General features: G+C 36.1%; 1 protein-coding gene and 1 pseudogene across 1 annotated transcript in view; one reads left to right on the forward strand and one right to left on the reverse strand.

Annotated features, from left to right (window-relative positions):
• Positions 1–27841, forward strand: part of DNAI4 (dynein axonemal intermediate chain 4) — a 90587-nt gene that overhangs the window by 40722 nt on the left and 22024 nt on the right. The window contains 1 exon segment of the mRNA XM_061186469.1: positions 12615–12770. Within this exon segment, the coding sequence (XP_061042452.1) occupies positions 12615–12770 (156 nt within the window).
• On the reverse strand, positions 8931–10927 carry LOC133089041 (heterogeneous nuclear ribonucleoprotein A1-like 3; annotated as a pseudogene).

Here is a 27841-nt window from a genome sequence, read left to right on the forward strand (position 1 = left end):
TAAAAGCTTTTGCACAGCAAAGGAAACCATGAACAAGATGAAAAGACACCCCTCAGAATGGGAGAAAATATTTGCAAATGAAGCAACAAACAAAGGATTAATCTCCAAAATATACAAACAGCTCATGCAGCTCAATATCAAAAAAACAAACAACCCAATCAAAAAATAGGCAGAAGACCTAAATAGACATTTCTCCAAAGAAGACATACAGATGGCCAAGAGGCACATGAAAAGCTGCTCAACATCACTAATTATTAGAAAAATGCAAATCAAAACTACAATGAGGTATCACCTCACACCAGTTAGAATGGGCATCATCAGAAAATCTACAATAAATGCTGAAGAGGGTGTGGAGAAAAGGAACCCTCTTGCACTGTTGGTGGGAATGTAAATTGATACAGCCACTATGGAGAACAGTATGGAGGTTCCTTAAAAAACTAAAAATAGAATTACCATATGACCCAGCAATCCCACTACTAGGCATATACCCTGAGAAAACCATAATTCAAAAGGACACATGTACCCCAGTGTTCATTGCAGCACAATTTACAATAGCCAGGACATGGAAACAACCTAAATGTCCATCAACATATGAATGGATAAAGAAGATGTGGTACATATATACAATGGAATATTACTCAGCCATAAAAAGGAATGAAATTGGGTCATTTGTAGAAATGTGGATGGACCTAGAGACTGTCATACGGAGTGAAGTGAGTCAGAAGGAGAAAAACAAATATCATATGCTAATGCGTATATGTGGAATCTAGAAAAACAGTACAGATGAACCGGTTTGCAAGGCATAAATAGAGACACAGATGTAGAGAACAAATGTAGGGACACCAAGGGGGGAAACTGGGGGGTGGGGGTGGGTGGGATGAATTGGAAGATTGGGATTGACATATATACACTAATATGTACAAAATAGATAACTAATAAATATAATAAAATTGGAGGAATTACATTTAAAAAATTGAATTAAAAAATTTAAAAAAAAACCCACAATGAGTTACTACTTCTCACACATTAAATGGCTATAATTAAAAAAACAAGTGTTGACAAAGAAGTTGAGAAATTGGAGTTCCCATACAGTGCTGTTGGGAATGTAATATGGTACAGCTGCTGTGGAAAGCAGTTTGGTAGTTTCTCAAACAATTACACAGAATTGCCATATGACTCAGCAATTCCACTCCTAGGTATATATAATACCCCACAGAATGGAAAATAGGTACTCAAATATATGTACACACATCTTCATGGCAGCAATTTTTACCATAGTCAAAAAGTAGAAACAACTGAAATGTCCATCAATGGATGAATGGATAAACAAAATGTGTAAATACATGCAATGAAATATAATTCAATCACAAAAAGGAATCAAGTACATTCTCTGAGCAACTTCCCCTATTCTACCCCGGAAGATGTCAGAAATTTCTTTGGAGAGGACAAAATAGAGGCTCTTTAGCTGGGGAACACCAGGCACAGATCAAGACATGGGTACTTAACAAACAAACAAAACAAACAAACAAAAAACAGGCATACTGAATGCTACACAAGGAGACTCCTCTGAAATCCTCTCCTCTGTCATGGAAGGCTTGTAGAACATAGGTAGCAAGACTCTTAACCATTCATTATCTGGATGTACCACAGTTAATTTATCCATTTACCTACTGAAGGGCATCTTGATTGTTTCAAGTTTTGGCAATTATCAATAAAGCTGCTATAAATATCTGTGTGCAGGTTTTTGTGTAGACATAAGTTTTTAACTCCTTTCGGTAAATATCAAGGAGCACTATTGCTGGATTGTATGGCAACAGTATTTTTATTTTTGTAAGAAATAGCCATACAGTCTTCCAAAGTGGCTGTACCATTTTGCATTCCCAGAAGCAATGATGAAGAGTTTCTGTGGTTCCATGTCCTCACCAGCATTTTGTGTTTTTCTTTTTTTTTTTTGCAACTCATTTTTGTTTGTTTGTTTGTTTTTTTGTTTTTTTGGCTGCATTGTCTGGCTTCAGGGATCCTAGTTCCCCAACTAGGGATGGAACCCAGGCCCCAGCAGTGAAAGCATCAAGTCCCAACCATGGACCACCAGGGAATTCCCCTCATTTTTGTTTTAATTTGTACTTCCATGATGACATATGATGTGGAGCATATTTTTGTATACTTACTTGCCATCTGTATGTCTTCTTTGATGAGGTGTCTGTTAAGCTCTTTGGCCCATTTTAAAATTTGGTTGTTTTCTTATTGTTAAGGATCAAAAGATATTTGTATATTTTGGACAATAGTCCTTTTTCAGATGTATCTTTAGCAAATGTTTTCTTCCAATATGTGGCTTGTCTTGTTATTCTCTTGACATTTCTTTTTACAGAGCAGACATTTTTAATTTTAATGAAGTCCAGCATATCTATTATTACTTAATGGATTGTGCTTTTGCTGTTTCTAAAAAGTCATTGCCATACCCAAGGTCATCTAAATTTTCTCCTATGTTTTATTCTAGGAGTTTTCTAGTTTTGCTTTTACTTTTAAGTCTATAATGAGTTTTTAGTTAATTTTTCTGAAGGATGTAAGATCTGTGTATAGATTAATTTTTTTTTTTGCATTTGGATGTCCAGTTGTTCCAGCACCATTTGTTGAAAAGACTATCTTTGCTCCATTTGTTTTTTTCATTCCTTTGACAGAGATCAATTGATTATATTAATGTGGGTTTATTTCTGAGCATTCTATTGTGTTCTATTCACATTGTCTTGATTACTGTAGCATTGTAGTAAGTCTTCAAGTTGAGTAGTGTCAGTCCTCCAACTTTGTTCTTTGTCTTCAATATTGTGCTGGCTCTTCTGCGTCTTTTGCCCCTTCACATAAACTTTAGAATCAGTATGCTGATATGCACAAAATAACTTGTTGGGATTTTGATTAGGATTGCATTGAATCTATAGATCAATTTGGGAAGAACAGACATCATGACAATGCTAAGTCTTCCTATTAATAAACATGGAATATTTCTCCATTTATTTCATTCTTTGATTTTGTTCATCAGAGTTTAGTAGTTTTCCTCATAATAGATTTTGTACATATTTTGTTAGATTTATTACTATTCCATTTTTGGGGTGCTAATGTAAATCATATTGTTTTAAATTGCAAATTCCTTTGTTCATTGTTGGTATACAGGATAGAGATTGACTTTTGTATAGTATTAACCTTGTACCCTGCAACCTTGCTGTAATCACTTACTAGTTCAGTAGTTTTTGTTAATTCTTTCAGATTTTCTATATAGATGATTATGTCATCCGAGAACAAAAACAGCTTTATTTCTTCCTTTCCCATCTGTATTTCTTTTATTTCCTTTTTCTTATCTTACTGCATTAGCTTGGACTTCCAGTAGGATGTTGAAAAGGAGTGATGAAAGGGGACATCCTTGCCTTGGTCCTGATCTTAGTGGAAGATCTTCTAGTTTCTAGAAGAAACCCATTAAGTATGTTAGCTGTAGGTTTTTATAGATGTTCTTTGTCAAGTTAAGTTCCTCCTCTATTCCTAAATTACTGAGACTTTTTATCATGAACAAGTGTTGGATTTTGTCAAGGGCTTTTTCTGAATCTGTTGATATGATCAAGTCATTTTTCTTCTTTGGCCTGTTATTGTGATGGATTACATCAATCAATTTTCCAATGTTGAACTAGCTTTGTATACCTGGGATAAACTCCACTTAATTGTGGTGTACAATTCTCTTTTTATACTGCTGGATTTGATTGCTAATATTTCGTAGAGGATTTTTGCATCTGTGTTCATGAGAGTTATTGTTCTGCCATTTTCCTTTCTTATGGTGTTTTTGTCTGTTTTTGGTATTAGAGTAATGCTGGCCTCAAAGTGTGAGTTAAGAAGTATTCCCTCTGTTTCTATCCTCTGAAAGATATTGCAGGGAATTGGTGTAATTTTCTCCTTAAATTATTGGTAGAAATCAGTGGATCTATCTGGGCCTGGTGCTTTCAGTTTTGGAAGATTATTAATTATTGATTCAATTTCCTTAATTGATATAGGGCTGTACAGATTGTCTATTTCTTCTTGTGTGAGTTTTGGCAGATTGTGTCTTTCAAGGAATCGGACAATTTCATCAAGGTTATCAAATCTAGTGGCATAGAGTTGTTCATAGTATTCCTTTGTTATCTTTTTTTTTAAATAAATAAATTTATTTATGGCTACGTTGGGTCTTTGTTGCTGCGTGCAGGCTTTCTCTAGTTGTGGCGAACGGGGGCTGCTCTTCCTTGCCGTGTGCAGGCTTCTCATTGCAGTGGCTTCTCTTGTTGTGGAGCACGGGCTCTAGGCATGTGGGCTTCCATAGTTGTGGCACATGGGCTCAGTAGCTGTGGCTTGTGGGCTCTAGAGCACAGGCTCAGTAGTTGTGGTGCACGGGCTTAGTTGCTCTGCAGCATATGGGATCTTCCTGGACCAGGGCTTGAACCCGTGTCCCCTGCATTGGCAGGCAGATTCTTAACCATTGCGCCACCAGGGAAGTCCCCTTTGTTATCTTTTTAATGTCCATGGAATATGTAGTGATATTGTCTCTTTCACTTATGATATTAGTAATTTTTTTCTTAGTTATCCTGGCTAGAGGCTTATTGATTTTATTAATCTTTTCTAAGAACCAGCTTTTAGTTTCATTGACTTTCTCTATTGATTTCCTGTTTTCAATTTTACTGATTTCTGCTCTAATTCTTTTTTTTAATTAATTAATTTATTTATTTATTTTTGGTTGAGCTGGGTGTTTGTTGCTGCGTGCCGGCTTTCTCTAGTTGAGGCGAGCAGGGGCTACTCTTCGTCGTGTTGCGCAGGCTTCTCATTGCGGTGGCTTCTCTTGTTGCAGAGCACGAGCTCTAGGTCTGCAGGCTTCAGTAGTTGTGGCTTGTGGGCTAAGAGCGCAGGCTCAGTAGTTTTGGTTCATGGGCTTAGTTGCTCCGCGGCATGTGGGATCTTCCTGGACAAGGGAACGAACCCATGTCCCCTGCACTGGCAGGCGGATTCTTAACCACTGCGCCACCAAGGAAGCCCTGCTCTAATTCTTTTTTATTTTATTATTTTTCATTGAGATATAATTGACATACAACATTAGTTTCAGGTGTGCAACATGTCAATTAGATGTTTGTATATATTGTGAAATGGATCATGATCATGATCATAAGTCTAGTTAACATTCGTCACTGTACATAGAAAAGTTTTTTTCTTGTGATGAGTACTTTTAAGATCTACTCTCTTAGCAACTTCCAAATACACAATACGGTATTATTAACTGTAGTCACCACTCTGTACATTACACCCCCATGCCTTATTTATTTTATAGAGGGAAGTTTGTACTTTTAACCCCCTTCACCCATTTCACCCACCCCTCACTCCCTTGCCTCTGGCAATTACCAGTCTGTTCTCTGTGTCCGTGCTCTCTCTCTCTCTCTCTTTTTTAGATTCCACATATAAGTGAGATCATAAGGTATTTATCTTTTTCTGTCTGGCATATTTCATGTAGTATAATAATCTTAAGATCCATCCATGTTGTTACAGATGGCAAGATTTCATTTTTTCATGGCTATATATTATTACATTATGTATATATACCACATCTTCCTTATCCATTCATCCCTCAAGGATCACCTAGATTGCTTCCATATTTTGGCTATTGTACTAATTTTGCTATGAACATGGGGGTGCATATATCTTTTCAAGTTAGTGTTTTCCTTTTCTTCGTATAAATGCCTAGAAGTGGAATTGCTGGATGATATGGTAGTTCTATTTTTAATTTTTTGAGGAACCTCCATACTGCTTTTCATAGTGCTTACACCAATTTACATTCTCACCCATGGTGCACAAGTGTTCCCTTTTCTCCACATCCTTGCCAACACTTATTTTTTGTATTTTTGATAATAACCGTTTTAACAGGCATGAGATGATATCTCATTGGGTTTTGATTTGCATTTCCCAGTTGGTTAGTGATGTTGAGCACCTTTCATGTACCTGTTGGCTATCTGCATGTCATCTTTGAAAAAAGTCTATTCAGGTCCTCTGCCCATTTTTAAAATTAGGTTGTTTGTTTTTAATGTTGAATTATATGAGTTCTGTGTATATTTTAGATATTAACCCTTTATAAGACATATTGCTTGAAAATATCTTTTCCCATTCAGTAAGAGGCCTTTTCATTTTGTTGATAGTTTCCTTTGCTGTGCAAAACATTTTAGTTTGATATACTAGTCCCATTTGTTTATTTTTGCTTTTGTTTCCCTTGCCTGAGGAGACATATCCAAAAAAGTATTACTAAGACCAGTGTCAAAGAGCATACTTCCTATGTTTTCTTCTAAGAGTTTTATGATTTCAGGTCTTACATTCAAGTCTTTAATCCATTTTGAGTTAATTTTTATGTATGGTGTAAAATAGTGATCTAGTTTCATTCTTTTGCCTGTGGTTGTCCAGTTTTTCCAACACCATTTACTGAAGAGACATTTCTCTCCCCATTGTATATTCTTGGCTCTTTTGTTACAAATTAATTGACAATATATATGTGGGTTTATTTCTGAGCTCTCAATTTTGTTCCATTGATCTATGTGTCTGTTTTTATGTCAGTAGCATACTGTTTTAATCACTATACCTTTGTAATATAGTTTCCTTTTCTTTTTCTTTTTGGCTGTGTTGGGTCTTCGTTGCTGTGCGTGGGCTTTCTCTAGTTGCAGTGAGCGGGGGCTACTGTTCGTTGCAGTGCACAGGCTTCTCGTTGTGGTGGCTTCTCTTGTGGAGCACAGGCTCTAGGTGCATGGGCTTCAGTAGTTGTGGCATGTGGGCTCAGTAGTTGTGGCTTATGGGCTATAGAATGCAGGCTCAGTAGTTGTGGCACACGGGCTTAGTTGCTCCGTGGCATGTGGGGTCTTCCTGGACCAGAGATCAAACCCATGTCCCCTACATTGGCAGGTGGATTCTTAACCACTGAGCCACCAGGGAAGTCCTGTAATATAGTCTCAAATCAGAGAGTGTGGTGCCTCCAACTTTGTTCCTTGTTACACAAGATTGCTCTGGCTGTTTGGTTTTTCTTGTGGTTCCATACGAATTTTGGGACAATTTGTTCTATTTCTTTGAAAAATGTCATTGGAATTTCGATGGAGATTGCATGGAATCTGTGGAGTGCCTTGGGAAGTATGGACATTTAACAATACTGATTCATCTAATTCATGAGCATGAAATATCCATTTATGGATATTTGTGTCTTCCATTTATTTGTGTCTTCCCATTTATTTGTGTCTTCTTCCATTACTTTCATTAATGTCTTGTGGTTTTCAATATAGAGGTCTTTCACCTTCTTGGTTAAATTTATTCCTAGGTGGTGTTTTTTGGGGGTGGGGGATGCATTTGTGAATAGGATTTTTTTCCTTTATTTCTCTTTGTGATAGCTTGTTATTGGTGTATAGAAATGCAGCAGATTTTTGTGTATTGATTTTATATTCTGTAATTTACTGAATTACTTTATTTGTTCTAACAATTTTTTGATGGAGTCCTTAGGCTTTTCTGTATATAATATGTCATCTGCAAAGAGTGACAGTTTTACTTTTTTCTTTCCAATTTGGATGCCTATTTCTTTTTCTTGCCTATTTTCTCCATCTAGGACTTCCAATATTATGTTGAATAAAAGTGGAAATTGTGGGCATCCTTGTCTTGTTCCTGATCTTAGAGGAAATGCTTTCAGCTTTTTATTGTTGAGTATGATGTTAGATGTGGGCTTGTCATATATGTCCTTTAATATGTTGAGGTCTGTTCCCTCTATACCCACTTTGTTGACAGTTTTTATCATAAACGGATGTTGACTTTTGTCAAATGCTTTTTATCCTCTATGATCATATAGTTTTATGCTCATTTTGTTAATGTGCTATATCACACTGACTGATTTGGGGATAAAAATTTACGCTTGATCCCATTCTAAAGTTCAACATTTTTATTCTCTTTTCCCATCTTATGTTTTTGATGTCACATGTTATATCTTTTTATTTTATGTATTCATTGACTAATTATTGTCATCATAGCTATTTTTACTATTTTTTCTTTTAATCTTCATACTAGCTTAAAAGTGATTAATCCACTACCTTACTATATATTTACCTTTTCAGTGAGACTTGTTCTTTCATGTTTCCTTGTTACTAATTAGCATCCTTTCTTTTCAGCTTAAAGAAGTCCCTTTAGCATTGTTTTTCAAGAGGGTATTAAATCATTTATTGGTTACACATGATAAAGGATGATACACAAGCTTCATTCCCATCTATAACTTTATCTGGTACCATAATTCAATTTAGATATATCGCATAGGATGTGCCAAGAATCACATTAATAACCAAAAAACTCCATGACTTTGCTTGGGTGACCCTTTTAACGGTGAACTCCAGGTCACAACACAGTAACTGTCAGTTCAACTACACCAAGGTTTCTGAAGACAATGGCTTCTCCATCCAAGCAGGTTGTAGATAAATTTCACATGGAACCTCGCATTACCCTGAAGGAATTCTAACTTCACACTGTTGGGATAGTTTACCAAAATGGCTTCAGAGTAGACTAACTTTACATAGCACATTTTAAAAAGACACATTTATTCAGTGTCATGATCAGACTATTACATTTAGCAATCAACAACATGGGTGCAAAAAACAAAAAATCTATATTAAAACCCTTTGTTGGAATGCTTTATACTTTCCACAGAACAGAAACTAAAATAACCTGTTATACAATTAGTCATAAGTACAGTCCTCGAGCTTTTTTTTGCCCATACACATGAGTAGTGTCTAAAACATGTCTTCTTTGTAACACCTAGGCCCTGCCACCACTGTGCTTGGCTGAGTTCACAAATCTGTTGGAACCTGTAGCTTCCCTGTCACTTCTCTGGCTCTCCTCTCCTGCTAAGCTTTGTTTCCTGGCAGCAATTAAAACCTTCTGCCACTGCCATAGCTACTGCTGCTGCTGGAACCACCATAGCCACCTTGGTTTCATGGTTTGGCAAAGTATTGGCCCCTACCACCACAGGGCCCAGAACTTCTGCCTCCAAAGTTTCCTCCTTTCATGGGTCCAAAATTTGAAGATTGATTGTTATAATTGCCAAAATCATTGTAGCTTCTGCTACCTCCAAAACTGCTTCCATCATTACCAAATCCATTATAGCCATCCCCACTGCCACCATATGCCCCACCACCGCAGCTGCCACCAAAGCCACCTCGACCACTGAAGTTTCCTCCACGACCGAAGTTGTCATTCCCACCAAAACCACCTCCGCGACCACCACCAAAGTTTCCAGAACCACTTCCACCTCTTTGGCTGAATGAAGCACTAGCCATCTTTTGCTTAGATAGGGCTTTCCTTACTTCACAGTTGTGGCCATGCACAGAGTGGTATTTCTGAATGACAATCTTGTCTATGGAGTCATGGTCATCAAAGGTTATGAAAGCAAAGCCTCTCTTCTTGCCACTGCCTCAGTCAGTCATGATTTCAATCACTTCAGTTTTCCCATACTGTTCAAAACAATCTCTGAGGTGATGTTCTTCAGTGTCTTCTTTAATGCCACCAACAAAAATCTTTTTCACAGTTAAATGTGCACCAGGTCTTTGAGAATCTTCTCTTGAGATGGCCTTCTGTGATTCACAACTCTTCCATGCACCTTTTGTGGCCTTACATTCATGGCGGTAACCACCTCTTCCACAGTGGCATATATGACAAACCTGAAGCCTCTGGAGTGGTGAACTGTGTGGTGAACGCACACAGTCTGTGAGCATCCCCCATTGCTCAGAATGGCTCCTCAGACTCTCATTGGTTGTTTCAGAGCTCAAACCTCTGATGAAGAGCTTTCACAGCTGGGAGCTGGGAGACTCTGACTTAGACATGACGGCAGTGGAGGTGGGGAGACTTCAACGATGCTTACTCAGCAGCATGCACAGGCAGAAAGGGTCCTTGAGCTTTTCTTATAAGGCCAGTTTAGTGGTGATAAATTCTTTTAGCTTTTGCTTATCTGGGAAACTCTATGTCTTCTTCAATTTTGAATGATAACTTTGGCAGGTAGAGTATTCTTGGTTGGAAGTTTTTTTCTTTCAGCACTTTTAATACATCATTATACATTATGTATTTATGGATCAATAAAAAAGCATGTCTTCCTTGCCTGATTTTGGTTGAAATTGAAAGAGATTCAGGAGTCACAGAGATGGAAATAAAAGTAGTACCTTTATTACTGATGAAGTTAATTGAAAAATGTAGCCTTAAATCCACAGCTAAGTGGACTTGCTGTTTTTCCCCTCCAGAATAGATCTTACCAAGAGTAACTGGCACAGCTAGAAAAGCACAGACCTCCTCTGCATGAGTGAGAACAGACCAGAATGCATACTTTTTGCAAGTGAGCAGGCTTAACAAAAGAATCCAGAAGTGGCTGAGCTGCAATTCCTTCTCCTAAACTCTCCTATAGGATTAGCCATTTCTCTTTCCCTGGCAATTAGTGAACGAGGGACATCGAGAAGCCAGAAATGTCAATTTAGCTGAAGTTGCCTCTGTAAAGATTCACAAAAACTGAGGAAAACTTTTCCCACCTAACAGTATACATGCAATAATTTATTATAGAAGTGTCATTTCAAATAAATGGATAATTCAATAAATGAATTAGTGTTCCTGGCTAACTTTTGAAAATACAGTTAAATCCTAAAACTCGGTAGATTTCATAAAGACAGTTTGTTTTCTATGTATATTATACTACAATAAAAATTCTTTTAAAAAAGTATGTGTGATATGAGCTCATTTTTATTAAAAAAATGCATATATATTTGTTCGTATACAAACACATATATACATATGTCAGTCTGGAAGGACATGCATGAAAATGTTAGCAGTTATTGTTTTTAGGTGATGGAAGTGTAAGTCTTACCTTTTCTTTTACAGTAAGCATGTCTTTTTACTCAGCTAAAATAAAATTATTTTTCTATAAATGTTATGTGGCCAATTGTTACTCTTTTATAGTCTGAATTAAAATAATAGAAACAATGTTTTAAAACTTGTAACAACTATTTACACAATCGTACACTCAGAAATGCCCAAAACATAGGTATAGTAGGGAATACTTTTTTTTCTGATAGTAGTTAAAATAAGATTTCTTTAATAGTGTATGACAGTATAAAATTGGGAAGTCACACTCATTATTCTATCTTGTACATGATATTATGGCATGTACATAATATCTGTTTCTTAGGTTTTCTCTTTCTTAGGTTAATTAAATTTATTCCAGTGAACAAATGTAATGATGTTACCTAAACTAAAATTACCAAGGAATGTTATTTGTTATCTTTAAAGAAGAAACAACTCTAAATCGCCCTAACATTTTACATTGCTCATTTATAACTTGTATATTTATTTATGTAACAATTATCTTATTAGTGACCATGTAACAATATATTTCTATATGCTCAACTTACTAAACTTTTAGTTAAAGGAAGAAAAAGAAGGTTAGGTAATTCAAAATTCAAATAAATAATTTCTTTCTAAGGTCTTTTACTTTGTGACCATGGAAATTGTACCCTTTTCAATTCAGCAAAATATACTAGGTATTTATTTACTCTGTGCATGCCTTTGTTAGATACTATCAAGATAAGTTCATTAAGATAGAAATGTTATTATGAGATGTGAATTAACATTCTTACTAATTGAAAACATTGTTAAATACCAGAGCTCCTTCATTCCACATCATGAAAATAAAAGTTCTAACAATGAAGTAGTTGCATTTATTAGATCTAGATCCTGTTTTGATTTTCAGGGAAAATAACTTTTTATTAAATCACTGTACTTTAACTGAAAGTTTAATAAGGTTAGCATGTAGGAATATATCGTTACATGGTCACTGATAAAATAATTTATATATGAGAATTTCATTGTTATATCAGCAGTAAAAGGGGTTGGGCACTTTTCATTTTTATATATTAAAGATAAATAACATTACCAGTTTTTGTTTGGAGGCCATTGTTATATTTGCTAATTTGATTAAATATAGATAACAAACAAAAATTTAAAAAGAGAAGGTAATAACCGTACTAGTCTATAAATTTCCTGAGAACAGAGTCTATCACTTTCCCAAGTACAAACTTTACACATAAGTATATAGGAAATTTAACTTGATAAAAATGGAATTATATGATTACAAATAAAAAGTACTGTAGAATATAACATGTTATATGTTAACCTTAAGTAAAGCACTTTAAAACCTTATTATAACATGGTTGTCCAGGGCCATATCAAGGCAGCCCTATACCGACAGACTAATGAGATTATGTGGCACCAGTTTGGGATAAAGGGAGGAAGGTGTGGGGATCAGAATAGATGGTGAGGATTATTTGGAGCTATTACTAAAACATTAAGGTATTTGTAGATGCTAAAAGTGTAATGGCTAAGGATCTCTTAAGGTGTCCTCTTGATCTACTTCTCTTTCATCGTTATCTACTTCCTGCCATTGTTGGAAAACAATAGTATTTTTTCCCTGAACAATAGATTTTCTTATCTTAGATTTTGCTATAACTCTTTATATATAAACTAAAATATTAGAATTCGGTTCAAAATAATTTTTACCTTTCTGTTTCTTTATTTAGGCATAATGTCCACTGCTTGGGATTTGTATGATTCTTATAATGCTATGGAGCTTTCATCTTTACCAGTAAAACCATCTACAGTTGATGCAAGTAGTAAAGCAAGCATACCTTCTAAAGACTGGGACCAAAGACTGCCAGGGAGTAATTTAGAAAAAAGTAAGATTTCATTTATTTCAGTTTTTTAAAAATTGTGGTAAAATTGGTATATAACATTATATTAGTTTCAAGTGTACAACATAATAATTCAATCTTTGTATACACTACAAAGTGATCACCACAATGTCTAGTTACTATCTGTCACCCTATAATTAACCCACCCCCTTTACCCATTTCACCTACCCCCCAACCTCCTTCCCCTCTAACAACCATGAATCTGTTCTCTGCATTTATGAGTTTTGTTTTTGTTTTGTTCTTTACATTCCACATATGAGTGAAATCATATGGTATTTGTCTTTCTCTCTCTGACTTATTTCACGTAACAGAATACCCTGCATTTCCCTGGTAATTAGTGATGTTGAACATCTCATGTACCATTTGGAAAAATTGTCTGTTTTGCTTATCTGTCCATTTTTAATCAGACTTTTTTTTTTTTTTTGCTATTGAGTTCTTTGAGTTCTTTATATATTTTGGATTAATCCCTTATCAGATATATGGTTTGCAAATATTTTCTCCTATTCAGTAGGTTGTCTTTTCATTTCGTTGATGGTTTCCTTTGCTGTGCAGAAGCTTTTTAGTTTGATGTAGTCCCACTTGTTTATTTTTGCTTTGGTTGCTTTTGCTTTGGAGTCAGATCTAAAAAATCAATGCCAAGACCAATGTCAAGAAGCTTACTGTCTATGTTTTCTTCTAGCAGATTTATGGTTTCAGGTCTATGTTTCAAGTCTTTAATCCATTTTGAGTTAATTTTTACATTCAGTGTAAAATAGTAATCTAGTATCATTCTTTTGCTTGTGGCTGTCTAGTTCTCCCCACACCATTTATTGAAGAGACTATCCTTTCCCCATTGTATATTCTTGGCTCCTTTGTCATAAATTATTGACAATATATGTGTGTGTTTACTTCTGTGCTCTCTATTCTGTTCCATTGATCTATGTGTCTGTTTTTATGTCAATACCATGCTGTTCTGATTACTAGTGCTTTGTAGTATAGTTTGAAATTAGGGAGTGTGTACCTCCAGCTTAGTTCTTCTTTCTCAAGATTGCTTAGACTATTCACTGTCTTTTGTGGTTCCACACAAATTTCTGAATTATTTGTTCTAGTTCTGTGAAACCTGCCATTGGAATTTTGATAGGGATTGTATTGAATTTGTAGACTGCTTTGGGTCACATGAACATTTTAACAATGTTAATTCTTCCAATCCATGAGCATGGACTACCTTTCCATTTATTTGTATCTTTTAAAATTTCTTTTATTAGTGTCTTGTTATTTCAGATTTTTTGGAATGATGTTTTCACGTGACATTTTTAATAAATTCTTTTGTAGCAGTTACAATATTTTCTTTCTGGTGGAACATGAAAAATACAACTTTTGCTTAGAAATCGCATTGTTACTCTTTCACATAGTCTTGGACTTTGAACTGAAAATTTTATTTTTTCTTGGATACCTGTCAAGAGTTTCAAAGATTGTATCTTTCTCTGTCGCTTCTTTACTTGCTCTTAAACTCTTTTTCATACATGTAGCTTCCACAGTTTTCTCTCTCTCTTTCTATACGTTAGATAACTTGTAAGAAAAAGAAAATATGCAAGCTCTGTGACAACATAAAATGGAGATACATTAACAACAATGGCTTTTAATTGGGGACAATTTTACCTTTCCTAGGGGACACTTGGCAATATCTGGAGACATTTTTGGTTGTCATGACTATGGTGACATTTTGGGTAGATGCCAAGGATACTGCTAAAATTTCGTCAATTCACCAAACAGCCCCACAACAAAAAAAATTATCTGGCCAAAATGTCAATACTACCAAGGCTTGGAAATCCTGCATTACAAATTTAGCTTTTAGTATCTTAAGTTTTAAGATTAAATGTTATAATTAAAACCAACACAAAATTGTAATTCTCCAGATATAGTGCTATGAAAGAACTTTTACAAAGTTCAGTTATAAGAAGATTGTTAAGTTCCACTTCTGATTATTTTGTGATTATATAATTTTTCTCTCCAGATTCTGAACTTCGGAGTCTTTTTCTTCTAGAATGATATTACTACATTTAAGGGATGGTCTTTACTTCAGACTAACTATACCCTGGCAACGTTTTGTAAAGTTTTGGTAAATTTTCATAAATTGAACTCAAATATTTCTGCTCTCACTAATTTTGACCCAAAGACAAATGTAATATTTAAAAATAGTAAATCATTAAATATTTTGAAAAGCCAAGTTTAAAAAGAATTGGTAATTTTCAGAAAACAATTACCTTATTTATAATGACTACATACCCTTCAGAGATACAGATTCATGGAACTTATCACCTTATAACTTGTTCTATCACTGTTTCTCAACTTTAATGTTAAAAATGTCTAAACTTTAGATATGTTACCTATATCCTTTTGGTTTTTTTAAAATGATATTTACGGTATGTAGACTATATCCATATTTTACTGAAAGTTATTTATAATGAACACCAGTTCATTTTCCCAGAGGAAAGTGAAGGGGAAGAATGAATCATTAGTAACCACTAAGGAAACATTATTTTTTTTTGTTTAAGTATTAATGTCCATACAGTAGGTTTGCTTTTAGAAGATTCCAAAAATTGCTAGGAAAAAATCAATCTTAGACTAAAAATTACATGGGACTTCAAAATATATTATCCCACCCCCATTGAAGCCATTGATCCACAAAAAAGTGTTAGTGGAAGGTCCTACAAGGAAAATGTCTCAAATTGTGGGTCTTTTATTTCATGTGTGTATGGGTGTGCTTTTAAAAGCAAAAAGGAATAATATAATTATATTCAATAACTACAATACAAAGTAAAAATAAATTTTATTTTCTTATTATGGCCAGTTAGTGGAATAGGAGACCCCAGAACTAGGAAAAGGGAGAAAATAAAACATAGAAAAATGTATGCAACAGAGCCAAATGATCAGATTTATTGAGAATTAAAGTAATTCAGATAAAAACTAGGACTAGGTCACCTCTAAGGTCCCTTTTGACTCTGAGATTTTGTAATGTAAACACAAAGAGAAAAAAGTTAAATATGATCCATATTGCTTTAAAAAGTATTTCTATTCCATTTAAACTTTGAATGTATGGGTTATATTTTAACCTCTATTATCATATTCAAGGGAAAAAGAGGCCCATAGTTTTCATTTTTGAAAGTGTATAAGGCCATAGCTCAGTTCACAGAGAAAAATTATTTTCTCTTAAGGGCTTTTTTTTTCTTTTGCAGTAGGGTTTTAGATTTTAAAAAATGAGTAGGCATTTTAAGCAAAGGTTTATAGAAAAGTTGAGCAGATAGTACTGAGAGATTCATATAACTCCATCTCTGTCCCAACTCCACACACAATTTCCCCTATTTCGAACATCTTACATTAATGTAGTACATTCGTTACAATTCATGAACCCATATTAATATATTATTATTCATAGTTTACATTACAGTTTAATCCTTGTGCTGTACTGTTCTATAAGTTTTGACAAATGCATGATGACATATTTCCACTATTACAGTTTTACATGGAATAATTTCACTGACCTAAATTTCTCCTGTGCTCCACCTATTCTGTCATTCCTCCTTCCCTATACCCCTGGCCACCACTGATCTTTTTATTGTCTCTGTATTTTTGCCTTTTCCAAAATATCATATAGTTGGAATTGTATAATATACAGCCTTTTCAGACTGGCTCCTTTCACTAAACAATATGCATTTAAGATTTCTCTATGTCTTATCATGACAGCTCATTTATTTTTATCACTGAATAATATTACATTGTATGGATGTACCACTGTTTGTTTATCTATTACTTTATTGAAAGATATTTTGGTTGCTTCTAGTTTTTGGTGATTATAAATAAAGCAGCTATAAACATTCATGTGTTGGCTTTTTGTGTGGTTATAAGTTTTCAACTCATTTGGGTAAATACCTAGGAGTATGATTGCTGGATCATATAGTGAGAGTACGCTTAGCTTCTTAAGAAACTATGAAACTGTCTTCAAAAGTGGTTGTACCATTTTGCATTGCCACAAGCAATGAATGAGTATTCCTGTTGCTCTCATTCTTGGCAATATTTGATATTGTTACTTTTTTCGGATTTTTAGCTATTCTTTTTAAAATTTATTGACATATAATGGATACAATATTATATTAGGTTCTGTTTTACAACATACTGATTCAACATTTAAATACATTATTAAATAATCACCAGGATATGTTCAGTAACCATCTGTCATCATACAAAGTTATTACAGTATTATAAGCTATATTCCTTATGCTGTATATTACTTCCTTGTGACTTATTTTATAACTGGAAGTTTGTACCTCTTAATCCCTTTTACCTGTTTCACCCAACCACCCACACTCATTTCCTCTGCAACCACCTGTTTGTTCTCTGTATCTATGTCTGTTTCTGGTTTTTGTTGTTTATTTATTTTGGTTTTTTGATTCTACGTGTAAGTGAAATCATACAATATTTGTCTTCTTATCTGACTTATTTCACTTAGGAAAATGCCCTCTATATTCATCCATGTTGTTGCAAGTGGCAAGATTTCATTCTTTTCTATGGTTTGGTATTATTCCATTATATATATACCATATCTTCTTTATCCATTTATCTATCAATGAACACTTAGGTTGTTTCCATATCTTTGCTATTGCAAATAATGCTGCTATGAATATTGGAGTGCATATATCTTTTCAAATTAATGTTTTCATTTTCTTCAGATATATCCCAAGCAGTGGAATTGTTGGATCATATGGTAATTCTATTTTTAGTTTTTTGAGGAATCTTCATACTGTTTTGCATAGTGGCTGTACCAATTTACATTCCCACCAACAGTGCAAGAGGGTTCTTTTTTCTCTACATCCTTGCTGACACTTGTTACTTATTGTCTTTTCTTTTTTCTTTTTTCCTTTTTTTTGGCTGTGTTGGGTCTTCGTTGCTACGTGAGGGCTTTCTCTATTTCCAGCGATCGGGAGCTACTCTTCATTGCGGTGCACGGGCTTTTCTTTGTTGTGGCCTGTTTTGTTGTGGAGCACGGGCTCTAGGTGCGTGGGCTTCAGCAGTTGCAGCACGTGGGCTCAGTGGTGGTGGCTCATGGGCTTAGTTGCTCTGCGGAACATGGGATCCTCCTGGACAAGGGATCAAACCCGTGTCCCCTGCATTGGCAGGTGGATTCTTAACCACTGTGCCACCAGGGAAGTCATTACTGTCTTTTTGATGTTAGCCATTCTGATAGGTTTGAAGTGATATCTCATTGTAGTTTTGATTTGCATTTCCCTGATCATTAGTGATGTTGAGCATCTTTTCATGTGTCTGTTGGCCATCTGTATGTCTTCTTTGGAAAAATATCTACTTAGGTCCTCTGCCCATTTTCTAATCTGATTATTTGGTTTTTTGATATTGAGATGTATGTATTCTTTATATATTTTGGATATTAACCCCTTATCAGATACATGATTTGTAAATGCCTTCGCTTGTTCGGTAGATTGCCTTTTCATTTTGTTGATAGTGTGCTTTTCTGTGCAAAAGCTTTTGAAATTGATGTAGTCTCATTTGTTTATTTTTGCTTTTGCTGCCCTTGCCTGAGGTGACAGATCCAAAAATGTATTACTAAGACTTATGTCAAAGAGTTTACTGTCTGCGTTTTCTTCTAGGAGTTTTATGGTTTCAGGTTTTACATTCAGGTCTTTAATCCGTTTTGAGTTTATTTTGTATATGGTTTAAGAAAGGAGAGCAGTTTCAGTCTTTTGCATATAGCTTTCTGGTTTTTCTAACACCATTTATTGAAGAGACTGACTTTACCTCATTGTATATTCTTGCCTCCCTTGTCATAGATTAATTGATCATATAAGTGTGGGTATATGTATAGACTCTGTATTCTGTTCTATTGATCTATGGTGTCTGTTTTATGCCAGTACCATGCTATTTTGATTTCTTTAGCTTTGGAATATAGCTTGAAATCAGGGTGCATGATACCTCCAGCTTTGTTCTTCTGTCTCAAGATTGCTTTGGCTCTCTGGGGTCTTTTGTGTTTCCATACAAAATTTAGAATTATTTGTTCTAGTTCTGTGAAACATGTCATTGCAATTTTGATAGGGATTGCACTGAATGTGGAGATTGCCTTGGGTTGTACAGACATTTTAACAGTATTAATTCTTTCAACCCATGTGCAAGGTATATCTATCCATTAATTTGCCTTGACTTCAATTTCTTTAATCAATGTCTTACAGTTTTCAGAATATAGTTCTTTCACCTCTTTTGTTAAAGTTATTCCTAGGTATTTTATTCTTTTGGATACAGTTGTAAATGGAATTGTTTTCTTAATTTCCCTCTGATGGATGGTTATTAGTGAATAGAAATACAACAGATTTCTGTACATTAATTTTTTATTATTTATTTATTTATTTATTTATTTTTGGCTGTGTTGGGTCTTCATTGCTATGCAGGGGCTTTCTCTAGTTGTGGTGAGCAGGGGCTACTCTTTGTTGTGGTACGCGGGCTTCTCATTGCGATACGCGGGCTTCTCATTGCGATGGCTTCTCTTGTTGAGGAGCACGGGCTCCAGGCGCGCAGACTTCAGCAGTTGTGGCATGCAGGCTCAGTAGTTGTGGCACACGGATTTAGTTGCTCTGCGGCATGTGGGATCTTCCCGGATGAGGGCTCGAACCCATGTCCCTTCCCTTGGCAGGTGGATTCTTAACCCCTGTGCCACCAGGGAAGTCACTACATTAATTTTTATACTGGAACTCTACTGAATTCACTTATTAGTTCTAATACATTTTAGGTGGAGTCTTCAGGATTTTCTGTATATAGTATCAGATCATCTGTAAACAGTGACAGTTTTACTTTTTTCTTTCCAATTTAAATGCCTTTTATTTCTTTTTCTTGTCAAATTGCTGTGGCTACGACTTTCAATACTATTGACTTTTTTGTTGTTGTTGTTTTCTTAACATCTTTATTGGAGTATAATTGCTTTACAATGATGTGTTAGTTTCTGCTTTATAACACAGTGAATGAGCTATACATATGCATATATCCCCATATCTCCTCCCTCTTGCATCTCCCTCCCATCCTCCCTATCCCACACCTCTAGGTGGTCACAAAGCACGGAGCTGATCTCCCTGTGCGATGCAGCTGCTTCCCACTAGCTATCTATTTTACATTTGGTAGTGTATATATGTCCATGCCACTCTCTCACTTCATCCCAGCTTACCCTTCCCACTGCCTGTGTCCTCAAGTCCATTCTCTACGTCTGCGTCTTTATTCCTATACTGCCCCTAGGTTCTTCATAACCTCTTTTTTTTTTAGATTCCATATATATGTGTTAGCATATGGTATTTGTTTTTCTCTTTCTGACTTACTTCACTCTGTATGACACACTCTAGGTCCATCCACATCACTACAAATAACTCAATTTCGTTTCTTTTTATGGCTGAGTAATATTCCATTGTATTTATGGGCCACATCATCTTTATACATTCATCTGTCGATGGACATTTAGGTTGCTTCCATGTCCTGGCTATTGTAAATAGAGCTGCAATGAACATTGTGGTACATGACTCTTTTTGAATTATGGTTTTCTCAGGGTATATGCCCAGTAGTGGGATTGCTGGGTCATATGGTAGCTCTATTTTTAGTTTTTTAAGAAGCTCCATACTGTTCTCTGTAGTGGCTGTACCAATTTACATTCCCACCAACAGTGCAAGAAGGTTCCCTTTTCTCCACACCCTCTCCAGCATTTACAGTTTGTAGATTTTTTGATGATGGCCATTCTGACTGATGTCAGGTGATACCTCATTGTAATTTTGATTTTCATTTCTCTAATGATTAGTGATATTGAGCATACTTTCATGTGTTTGTTGGCAATCTGTATATCTTCTTTGGAGAAATGTCTATTTAGGTCTTCCACCCATGTTTGGATTGGGTTGTTTGTTTTTTTGATATTGAGCTGCATGTGCTGCTTGTAAATTTTAGAGATTAATCCTTTGTCAGTTGCTTCATTTGCAAATATTTTCTCCCATTTTGAGGGTTATCTTTTTGTCTTGTTTATGGTTTCCTTTGCTGTGCAAAAGCTTTTAAGTTTCATTAGGTCCCATTTGTTTATTTTTGTTTTTATTTCCATTTCTCTAGGAGGTGGGTCAAAAAGGATCTTGCTGTGATTTATGTCATAGAGTGTTCTGCCTATGTTTTCCTCTAAGAGTTTGATAGTGTCTGGCCTCACATTTAGGTCTTTAATCCATTTTGAGTTTATTTTTGTGTATGGTGTTAGGGAGTGTTCTAATTTCATTATTTTACATGTAGCTGTCCAGTTTTCCCAGCACCACGTATTGAAGAGGCTGTCTTTTCTCCATTGTATATTCTTACCTCTTTTATCAAAAATAAGGTGACCATATGTGTGTGGGTTTATTTCTGGGCTTTCTAGCCTGTTCCATTGATCTATATTTCTGTTTTTGTGCCATTACCATACTGTCTTGATTAGTGCATCTTTGTAGTATCGTCTGACGTCCGGAAGCCTGATTCCTCCAGCTCCGTTTTTCTTTCTCTAGATTGCTTTGGCTGTTCGGGGTCTTTTGTGTTTCCATACAAATTGTGAAATTTTTTGTTCCAGTTCTGTGAAAAATTCCATTGGTAGTTTGATAGGGATTGCATTGAATCTGTAGATTGCTTTAGGTAAGATAGTCATTTTCACAATGTTGATTCTTCCAATCCAGGAGCATGGTATATCTCTCCATCTGTTTGTATCATCTTTAATTTCTTTCTTCAGTGTCGTATAGTTTTCTGCATACAGCTCTTTTGTCTCCTTAGGTAGGTTTATTCCTAGGTATTTTATTCTTTTTGTTGCAGTGGTAAATGGGAGTATTTCCTTGATTTCTCTTTCAGATTTTTCATCATTAGTGTATAGGAATGCAGGAGATTTCTGTGCATTAATTTTGTATCCTGCTACTTTACCAAATTCATTGATTAGCTCTAGTAGTTTTCTGGTAGCATCTTTAGGATTCTCTATGTATAGTATCATGTCATCTGCAAACAGTGACCACTTTACTTCTTGTTTTCCAATTTGGATTCTTTTATTTCTTTTCCTTCTCTGATTGCTGTGGCTAAAACTTCCAAAATTGTGTTGAATAATAGTGGTGAGAGTGGGCAACCTTGTCTTGTTCCTGATCCTAGTGGAAATGGTTTCAGTTTTTCGCCATTGAGGACGATGTTGGCTGTGGGTTTGTCATATGTGGCCTTTATTATGTTGAGGTAAGTTCCATCTATGCCTACTTTCTGAAGGGTTTTTATCATAAGTGGGTGTTGAATTTTGTCGAAAGCTTTCTCTGCATCTATTGAGATGATCATATGATTTTTCTCCTTCAATTTGTTAATATGGTGTATCACGTTGATTGATTTGCATATATTGAAGAATCCTTGCATTCCTGGGATAAACCCCACTTGATCATGGTGTATGATCCTTTTAATGTGCTGTTGGATTCTGTTTGCTAGTATTTTATTGAGGATTTTTGCATCAGCAATATTGGCCTGTAGTTTTCTTTCTTTGTGACATCTTTGTCTGGTTTTGCTATCAGGGTGATGGTGGCCTCGTACAATGAGTTTGGGTGTGTTCCTCCCTCTGCTATATTTTGGAAGAGTTTGAGAAGGATAGGTTTTAGCTCTTCTCTAAATGTTTGATAGAATTCGCCCATGAAGCCATCTGGTCCTGGGCTTTTGTTTGTTGGAAGGTTCTTAATCAAAGTCTCAATTTCAGTGTTTGTGATTGATCTGTTTATATTTTCTATTCCTTCCTGGTTCATTCTGCAAAGGTGATGCTTTTCTAAGAATTTGTCCATTTCTTCCAGGTTGTCCATTTTATTGGCATATAGTTGCTTGTAGCAATCTCTCATGATCCTTTGTATTTCTGCAGTGTCAGTTGTTACTTCTCCTTCTTAATTTCTAATTCTATTTATTTGGGTCTTCTCCCTTTTTTTCTTGATGAGTCTGGCTAGTGGTTTATCAATCTTGTTTATCTTCTCAAGGAACCAGCTTTTAGTTTCATTGATCTGTGCTACTGTTTCCTTCATTTCTTTTTCATTTATTTCTGATCTTTTCTTTGTGATTTCTTTTCTTCTGCTAACTTTGGGTTTTTTTGTTCTTCTTTCTCTAATTGCTTTAGGTGTAAGTTTAGGTTGTTTATTTGAGGTGTTTCTTGTTTTTTGAGATAAGATTGTACTGCTATAAACTTCCCTCGTAGAACTGCTTTTGCTGCATCCCATAGGTTTTGGGTTGTCGTGTTTTCATTGTCATTTGTTTCTAGGTATTTTTTGATTTCCTCTTTAATTTTTTCAGTGATCTCTTGGTTATTTAGTAGTGTATTGTTTAGCCTCCATGTGTTTGTATTTTTTACAGATTTTTTTCCTGTAATTGATATCCCGTCTCATAGCTCTGTGGTCAGAAAAGATGCTTGATACGATTTCAGTTTTCTTAAATTTACCAAGGCTTGATTTGTGTCCCAAGATATGATCTATCCTGTAGAATTAGCACTTGAGAAGAAAGTGTATTCTGTTTTCTTTGGATGGAATGTCCTATAAATATCAATTAAGTCCATCTTGTTTAACATATCATTTAAAGCTTGTGTTTCCTTATTTATTTTCATTTTGGATGATCTGTCCATTGGTGAAAGTGGGGTGTTAAAGTCCCCTACTATGATTGTGTTACCGTTGATTTCCCCTAATATGGCTGTTAGCATTTGCCTTATGTATTGAGGTGCTCCTAGGTTTGGTGCATAAATATTTACAATTGTTTTATCTTCTTCTTGGAATGATCACTTGATCATTATGTAGTGTCCTTCTTTGTCTCTTGTAATAGTCTTTATTTTGAAGTCTATTTTGTCTGATATGAGAATTGCTACTCCAGCTTTCTTTTGATTTCTATTTGCATGGAATATCTTTTTCCATCCCCTCACTCTCAGTCTGTATGTGTCCCTAGGTCTGAAGTGGGTCTCTTGTAAACAACATATATATGAGTCTTGTTTTTGTATCCATTCAGCCAGCCTATGTTTTTTGGTTGGAGCATTTAATCTGTTTACATTTAAGGTAGTTATCAATCTGTATGTTCCTATTACCATTTTCTTAATTGTTTTGGGTTTGTTATTGTAAGTCTTTTCCTCCTCTTGTGTTTCCTGCCTAGAGAAGTTCCTTTAGCATCTGTTGTAGAGCTGGTTTGGTGGTGCTGAATTCTCTTAGCATTTGCTTGTCTGTAAAGGTTTTAATTTCTCCATCAAATGGTAATGAGATCCTTGCTGAGTAGAGTAATCTTGAGTGTAGGTTTTTTCTGTTTCATCACTTTATATATGTCCTGCCATTCCCTTCTGTCTTGCAGAGTTTCTGCTGAAAGATCAGCTGTTAACGTTATGGGGATTCCCTTGTATGTTATTTGTTGTTTTTCCCTTGCTGCCTTTAATATTTTTTCTTTGTATTTAATTTTTGAAAGCTTGATTAATTTGTGTCTTGGCGTGTTTTTCCTTGGATTTATCCTGTATGGGACTCTCTGTGCTTCCTGGACTTGATTGACTATTTCCTTTCCCATATTAGGGATTTCAACTATAATCTCTTCAAATATTTTCTCAGATCCTTTCTTTTTCTCTTCTTATTCTGGGACCCCTATAATTTTAATGTTGGTGCATTTAGTGTTGTCCCAGAGGTCTCTGAGACTGTTCTCAATTCTTTTCTTTCTTTTTCCTTTATTCTGCTCTGCAGTAGTTATTTCCACTATTTTATCTTCCAGGTCACTTATCCGTTCTTCTGCCTCAGTTATTCTGCTATTGATGCCTTCTAGAGAATTTTTAATTTCATTTATTGTTTTGTTCATCATTGTTTACTCTGTAGTTCTTCTAGGCCCTTGTTAAACATTTCTTGTATTTTCTCCATTCTATTTCCCAGATTTTGGATCATCTTTACTATCATTACTCTGAATTCGTTTTCAGGTAGACTGCCTATTTCTTCTTCATTTGTTTGGTCTGGTGGGTTTTTATCTTGCTCCTTCATCTGCTGTGTGATTCTCTGTCTTCTCATTTTACTTAACTTACTGTGTTTAGGGTCTCCTTTTTGCAGGCTGCAAGTTCGTATTTCCCGTTGTTTTTGGTGTCTGCCCCCAGTGGGTAAGGTTGGTTCAGTGGGTTGTGTAGGCTTCCTGGTGGAGGGGACTGGTGCCTGTGTTCTGGTGGATGAGGCTGGATCTTGTCTTTCTGGTGGGCAGGATCATGACCGCTGGTGTATTTTGGGATGTCTGTGACCTTATTATGATTTTAGGCAGCCTCTCTGCTAATGGGTGGGGTTGTGTTCTTGTCTTGCTAGTTGTTTGGCATAGGGTGTGCAGCACTGTAGCTTGCTGGCTGTTGAGTGGAGCTGGGTCTTAGCGTTGAGTTGGAGATGTCTGGGAGAGCTTTCGCTATTTGATATTATGTGGAGCTGAGAGTTCTCCTGTGGACCAGTGTCCTGAACTCGGCTCTCCCACCTCAGAGATACAGGCCTGACACCTGGATGGAGCACCAAGACCCTGTCAGCCACACGCCTCAGAAGGAAAGGGAGAAAAAAGGAAAGAAAGAAAGAAAAAATAAAAGTTATTAAAATAAAAAAATTTTAAATTATTAAAAATAAAAAAAATTTAGAAAGTAATACAAAAAAGAAGAAAAAAAGAAAGAAAGAGAGAGCAACCAAAGCAAAAAACAAATCTACCAATGATAACAAGCACTAAAAACTATACTAAAAAAACAAACAAACAAACAAAAAACGGACAGACAGAACCGTAGGACAAATGGTAAAAGGAAAGCTATACAGACAAAATCACACAAAGAAGCATACACATACCCACTCACAAAAAGAGAAAAAGGAAAAAAAAAAATCTATATATCTATGTATGAAAAAAGCAAAAAAAGAAGAGAGCAACCAAATCAATAAACAAATCTACCAATGATAATAAACTCTAAATACTAAACTAAGATAAACATAAAATCAGAAACAAATTGATGCAGAAAGCAAACCCCAAGTCTACAGTTGCTCCCAAAGTCCACTGCCTCAATTTTGGGATGATTCATTGTCTCTTCAGGTATTCCAGAGATGCAGGGTACATCAAGTTGATTGTGGAGATTTAATCCGCTGCCCCTGAAGCTGCTGGGAGAGATTTCCCTTTCTCTTCTTTGTTTTCACAGCTCCTGGGGTTCAGTTTTGGAATTGTCCCCGCCTCTGCGTGTAGGTCGCCTGAGGGCATCTTTTCTTCTCTCAGACAGGATGGGGTTAAAGAAGCAGCTGATTAGGGGGCTCTGGCTCACTCAGGCCAAGGGGAGGGAGGGGTATGGAATGCGGGGTGAGCCTGCAGTGGCAGGGGCTGGCATGACGTTGCAACAGCCTGAGGTGCGCCGTGTGTTCTCCCGGGAAAGTTGTCCCTGGATCATGAGACCCTGGCAGTGGCGGGGTGCACAGGCTCCCGGCAGGGGAGGTGTGGATAGTGACCTGTGCTTGCACACAGGCTTCTTGGTGGCTGCAGAAGCAGTCTTAGCATTTCATGCCCATCTCTGGTGTCCGTGCTGATAGCCACAGCTTGTGCCTGTCTCTGGAGCTCGTTTAGGCGGTGCTCTGAATCACCTCTCCTCGTACACCCTGAAACAATGGTCTCTTGCCTCTTAGGCAGTTCTAGACGTTTTCCCGGACTCCCTCCTGGCTAGCTGTGGTGCACTAGCCCCTTCAGGCTGTGTCCACGCAGCCAACCCCATTCCTTTCCCTGGGATCTGACCTCTGAAGCCCAAGCCTCAGCTCCCAGTCCCCACCCGCCCCGGCGGGTGAGCAGACAAGCTTCTCCAGCTGGTGACTGCTGGTCGGCACTGATCCTCTGTGCAGGAATCTCTGCGCTTTGCCCTCCGCACCCCTGTTGCTGCGCTCTCCTCCGTGGCTCCGAAGCTTCCCCCCGGCCACCCCCTGTCTCCACAGTGAAGGGGCTTCATAGTGTGTGGAAACTTTTCCTCCTTCACAGCTCCCTCCCAGATGTGCAGGTACTGTTCCTATTCTTTTGTCTCTGTTTTTTCTTTTTTCTTTTGCCCTACCCAGGTACATGGGGAGTTTTTTGCCTTTTGGGAAGTCTGAGGTCTTCTGCCAGCATTCAGTAGGTGTTCTTTAGGAGTTGTTCCACATGTAGATGTATTTCTGATGTATTTGTGGGGAGGAAGGGAATCTCCACGTCTTACTCCTCTGCCAACTTGAAGGTCTCTCTAATACTATGTTAAATAATAGTGGTAAGAGTGGGCATCTTTGTCTTTTTCCTGATCTTAAAGGCAATGCTTTCAGCTTTTCACTGTTGAGTATGATATTAACTGTGGGTTTGTCATATATGGCTTTTATTATGTTGAAGTATGTTTCCTCTATTACCACTTCGTTGACAGTTTTTATCATGAACTGATGTTAACTTTTATCAAAACTTTTTTCTGCATTTATTGAAATGATCATATGATTTTTATCCTTTGTTTTGTTAATGTAGTGTATCATGTTGATTGAGTTGCAGATACTGAGCCATCTTTGCATGCCTGGGATAAATCCCACTTGATTATGGTGTATGATCCTTTTAATGTATTGTTGTATTTTGTTTGTTGATATTTTGTTGAGGATTTTTGCATCTATGTTTATCTGGGATATTGACCTGTTGGTTTCTTTTTGTTTTTACTGTCTTTGATTTTTGTATCTATGCTGGCCTTATAGAATGAATTTGGTCGTGTTCCCTCTTCAATCTTTTGGAATAATTTGAGAAGAATAGGTAATAATCCTTCTTTAAATATTTGGTAGAATTCACCAGTAAAGCTGTCTGGTCCTGGACTTTTGTTTGTTGGGAGGTTTTTAATTAGTGAATCTCCTTACTAGTCATCTGTTTGTTCAGATTTTCTATTTTATTATGATCAGTCTTTGTAGGTTGTGTATTTATAGGACTTTATCCATTTCTTCTAAACAACAAATTGGCTGTCCAATTTGTTTGCATGTAATTGTTCATAATAATCTCTTATAATACTTTATATTTCTGTAGTGTTGGTTGTAACTTTTCCTCTTTCATTT

This window comes from Eubalaena glacialis, chromosome 3 (assembly GCF_028564815.1).
Source record: "Eubalaena glacialis isolate mEubGla1 chromosome 3, mEubGla1.1.hap2.+ XY, whole genome shotgun sequence".
NCBI lineage: Eukaryota > Metazoa > Chordata > Mammalia > Artiodactyla > Balaenidae > Eubalaena > Eubalaena glacialis.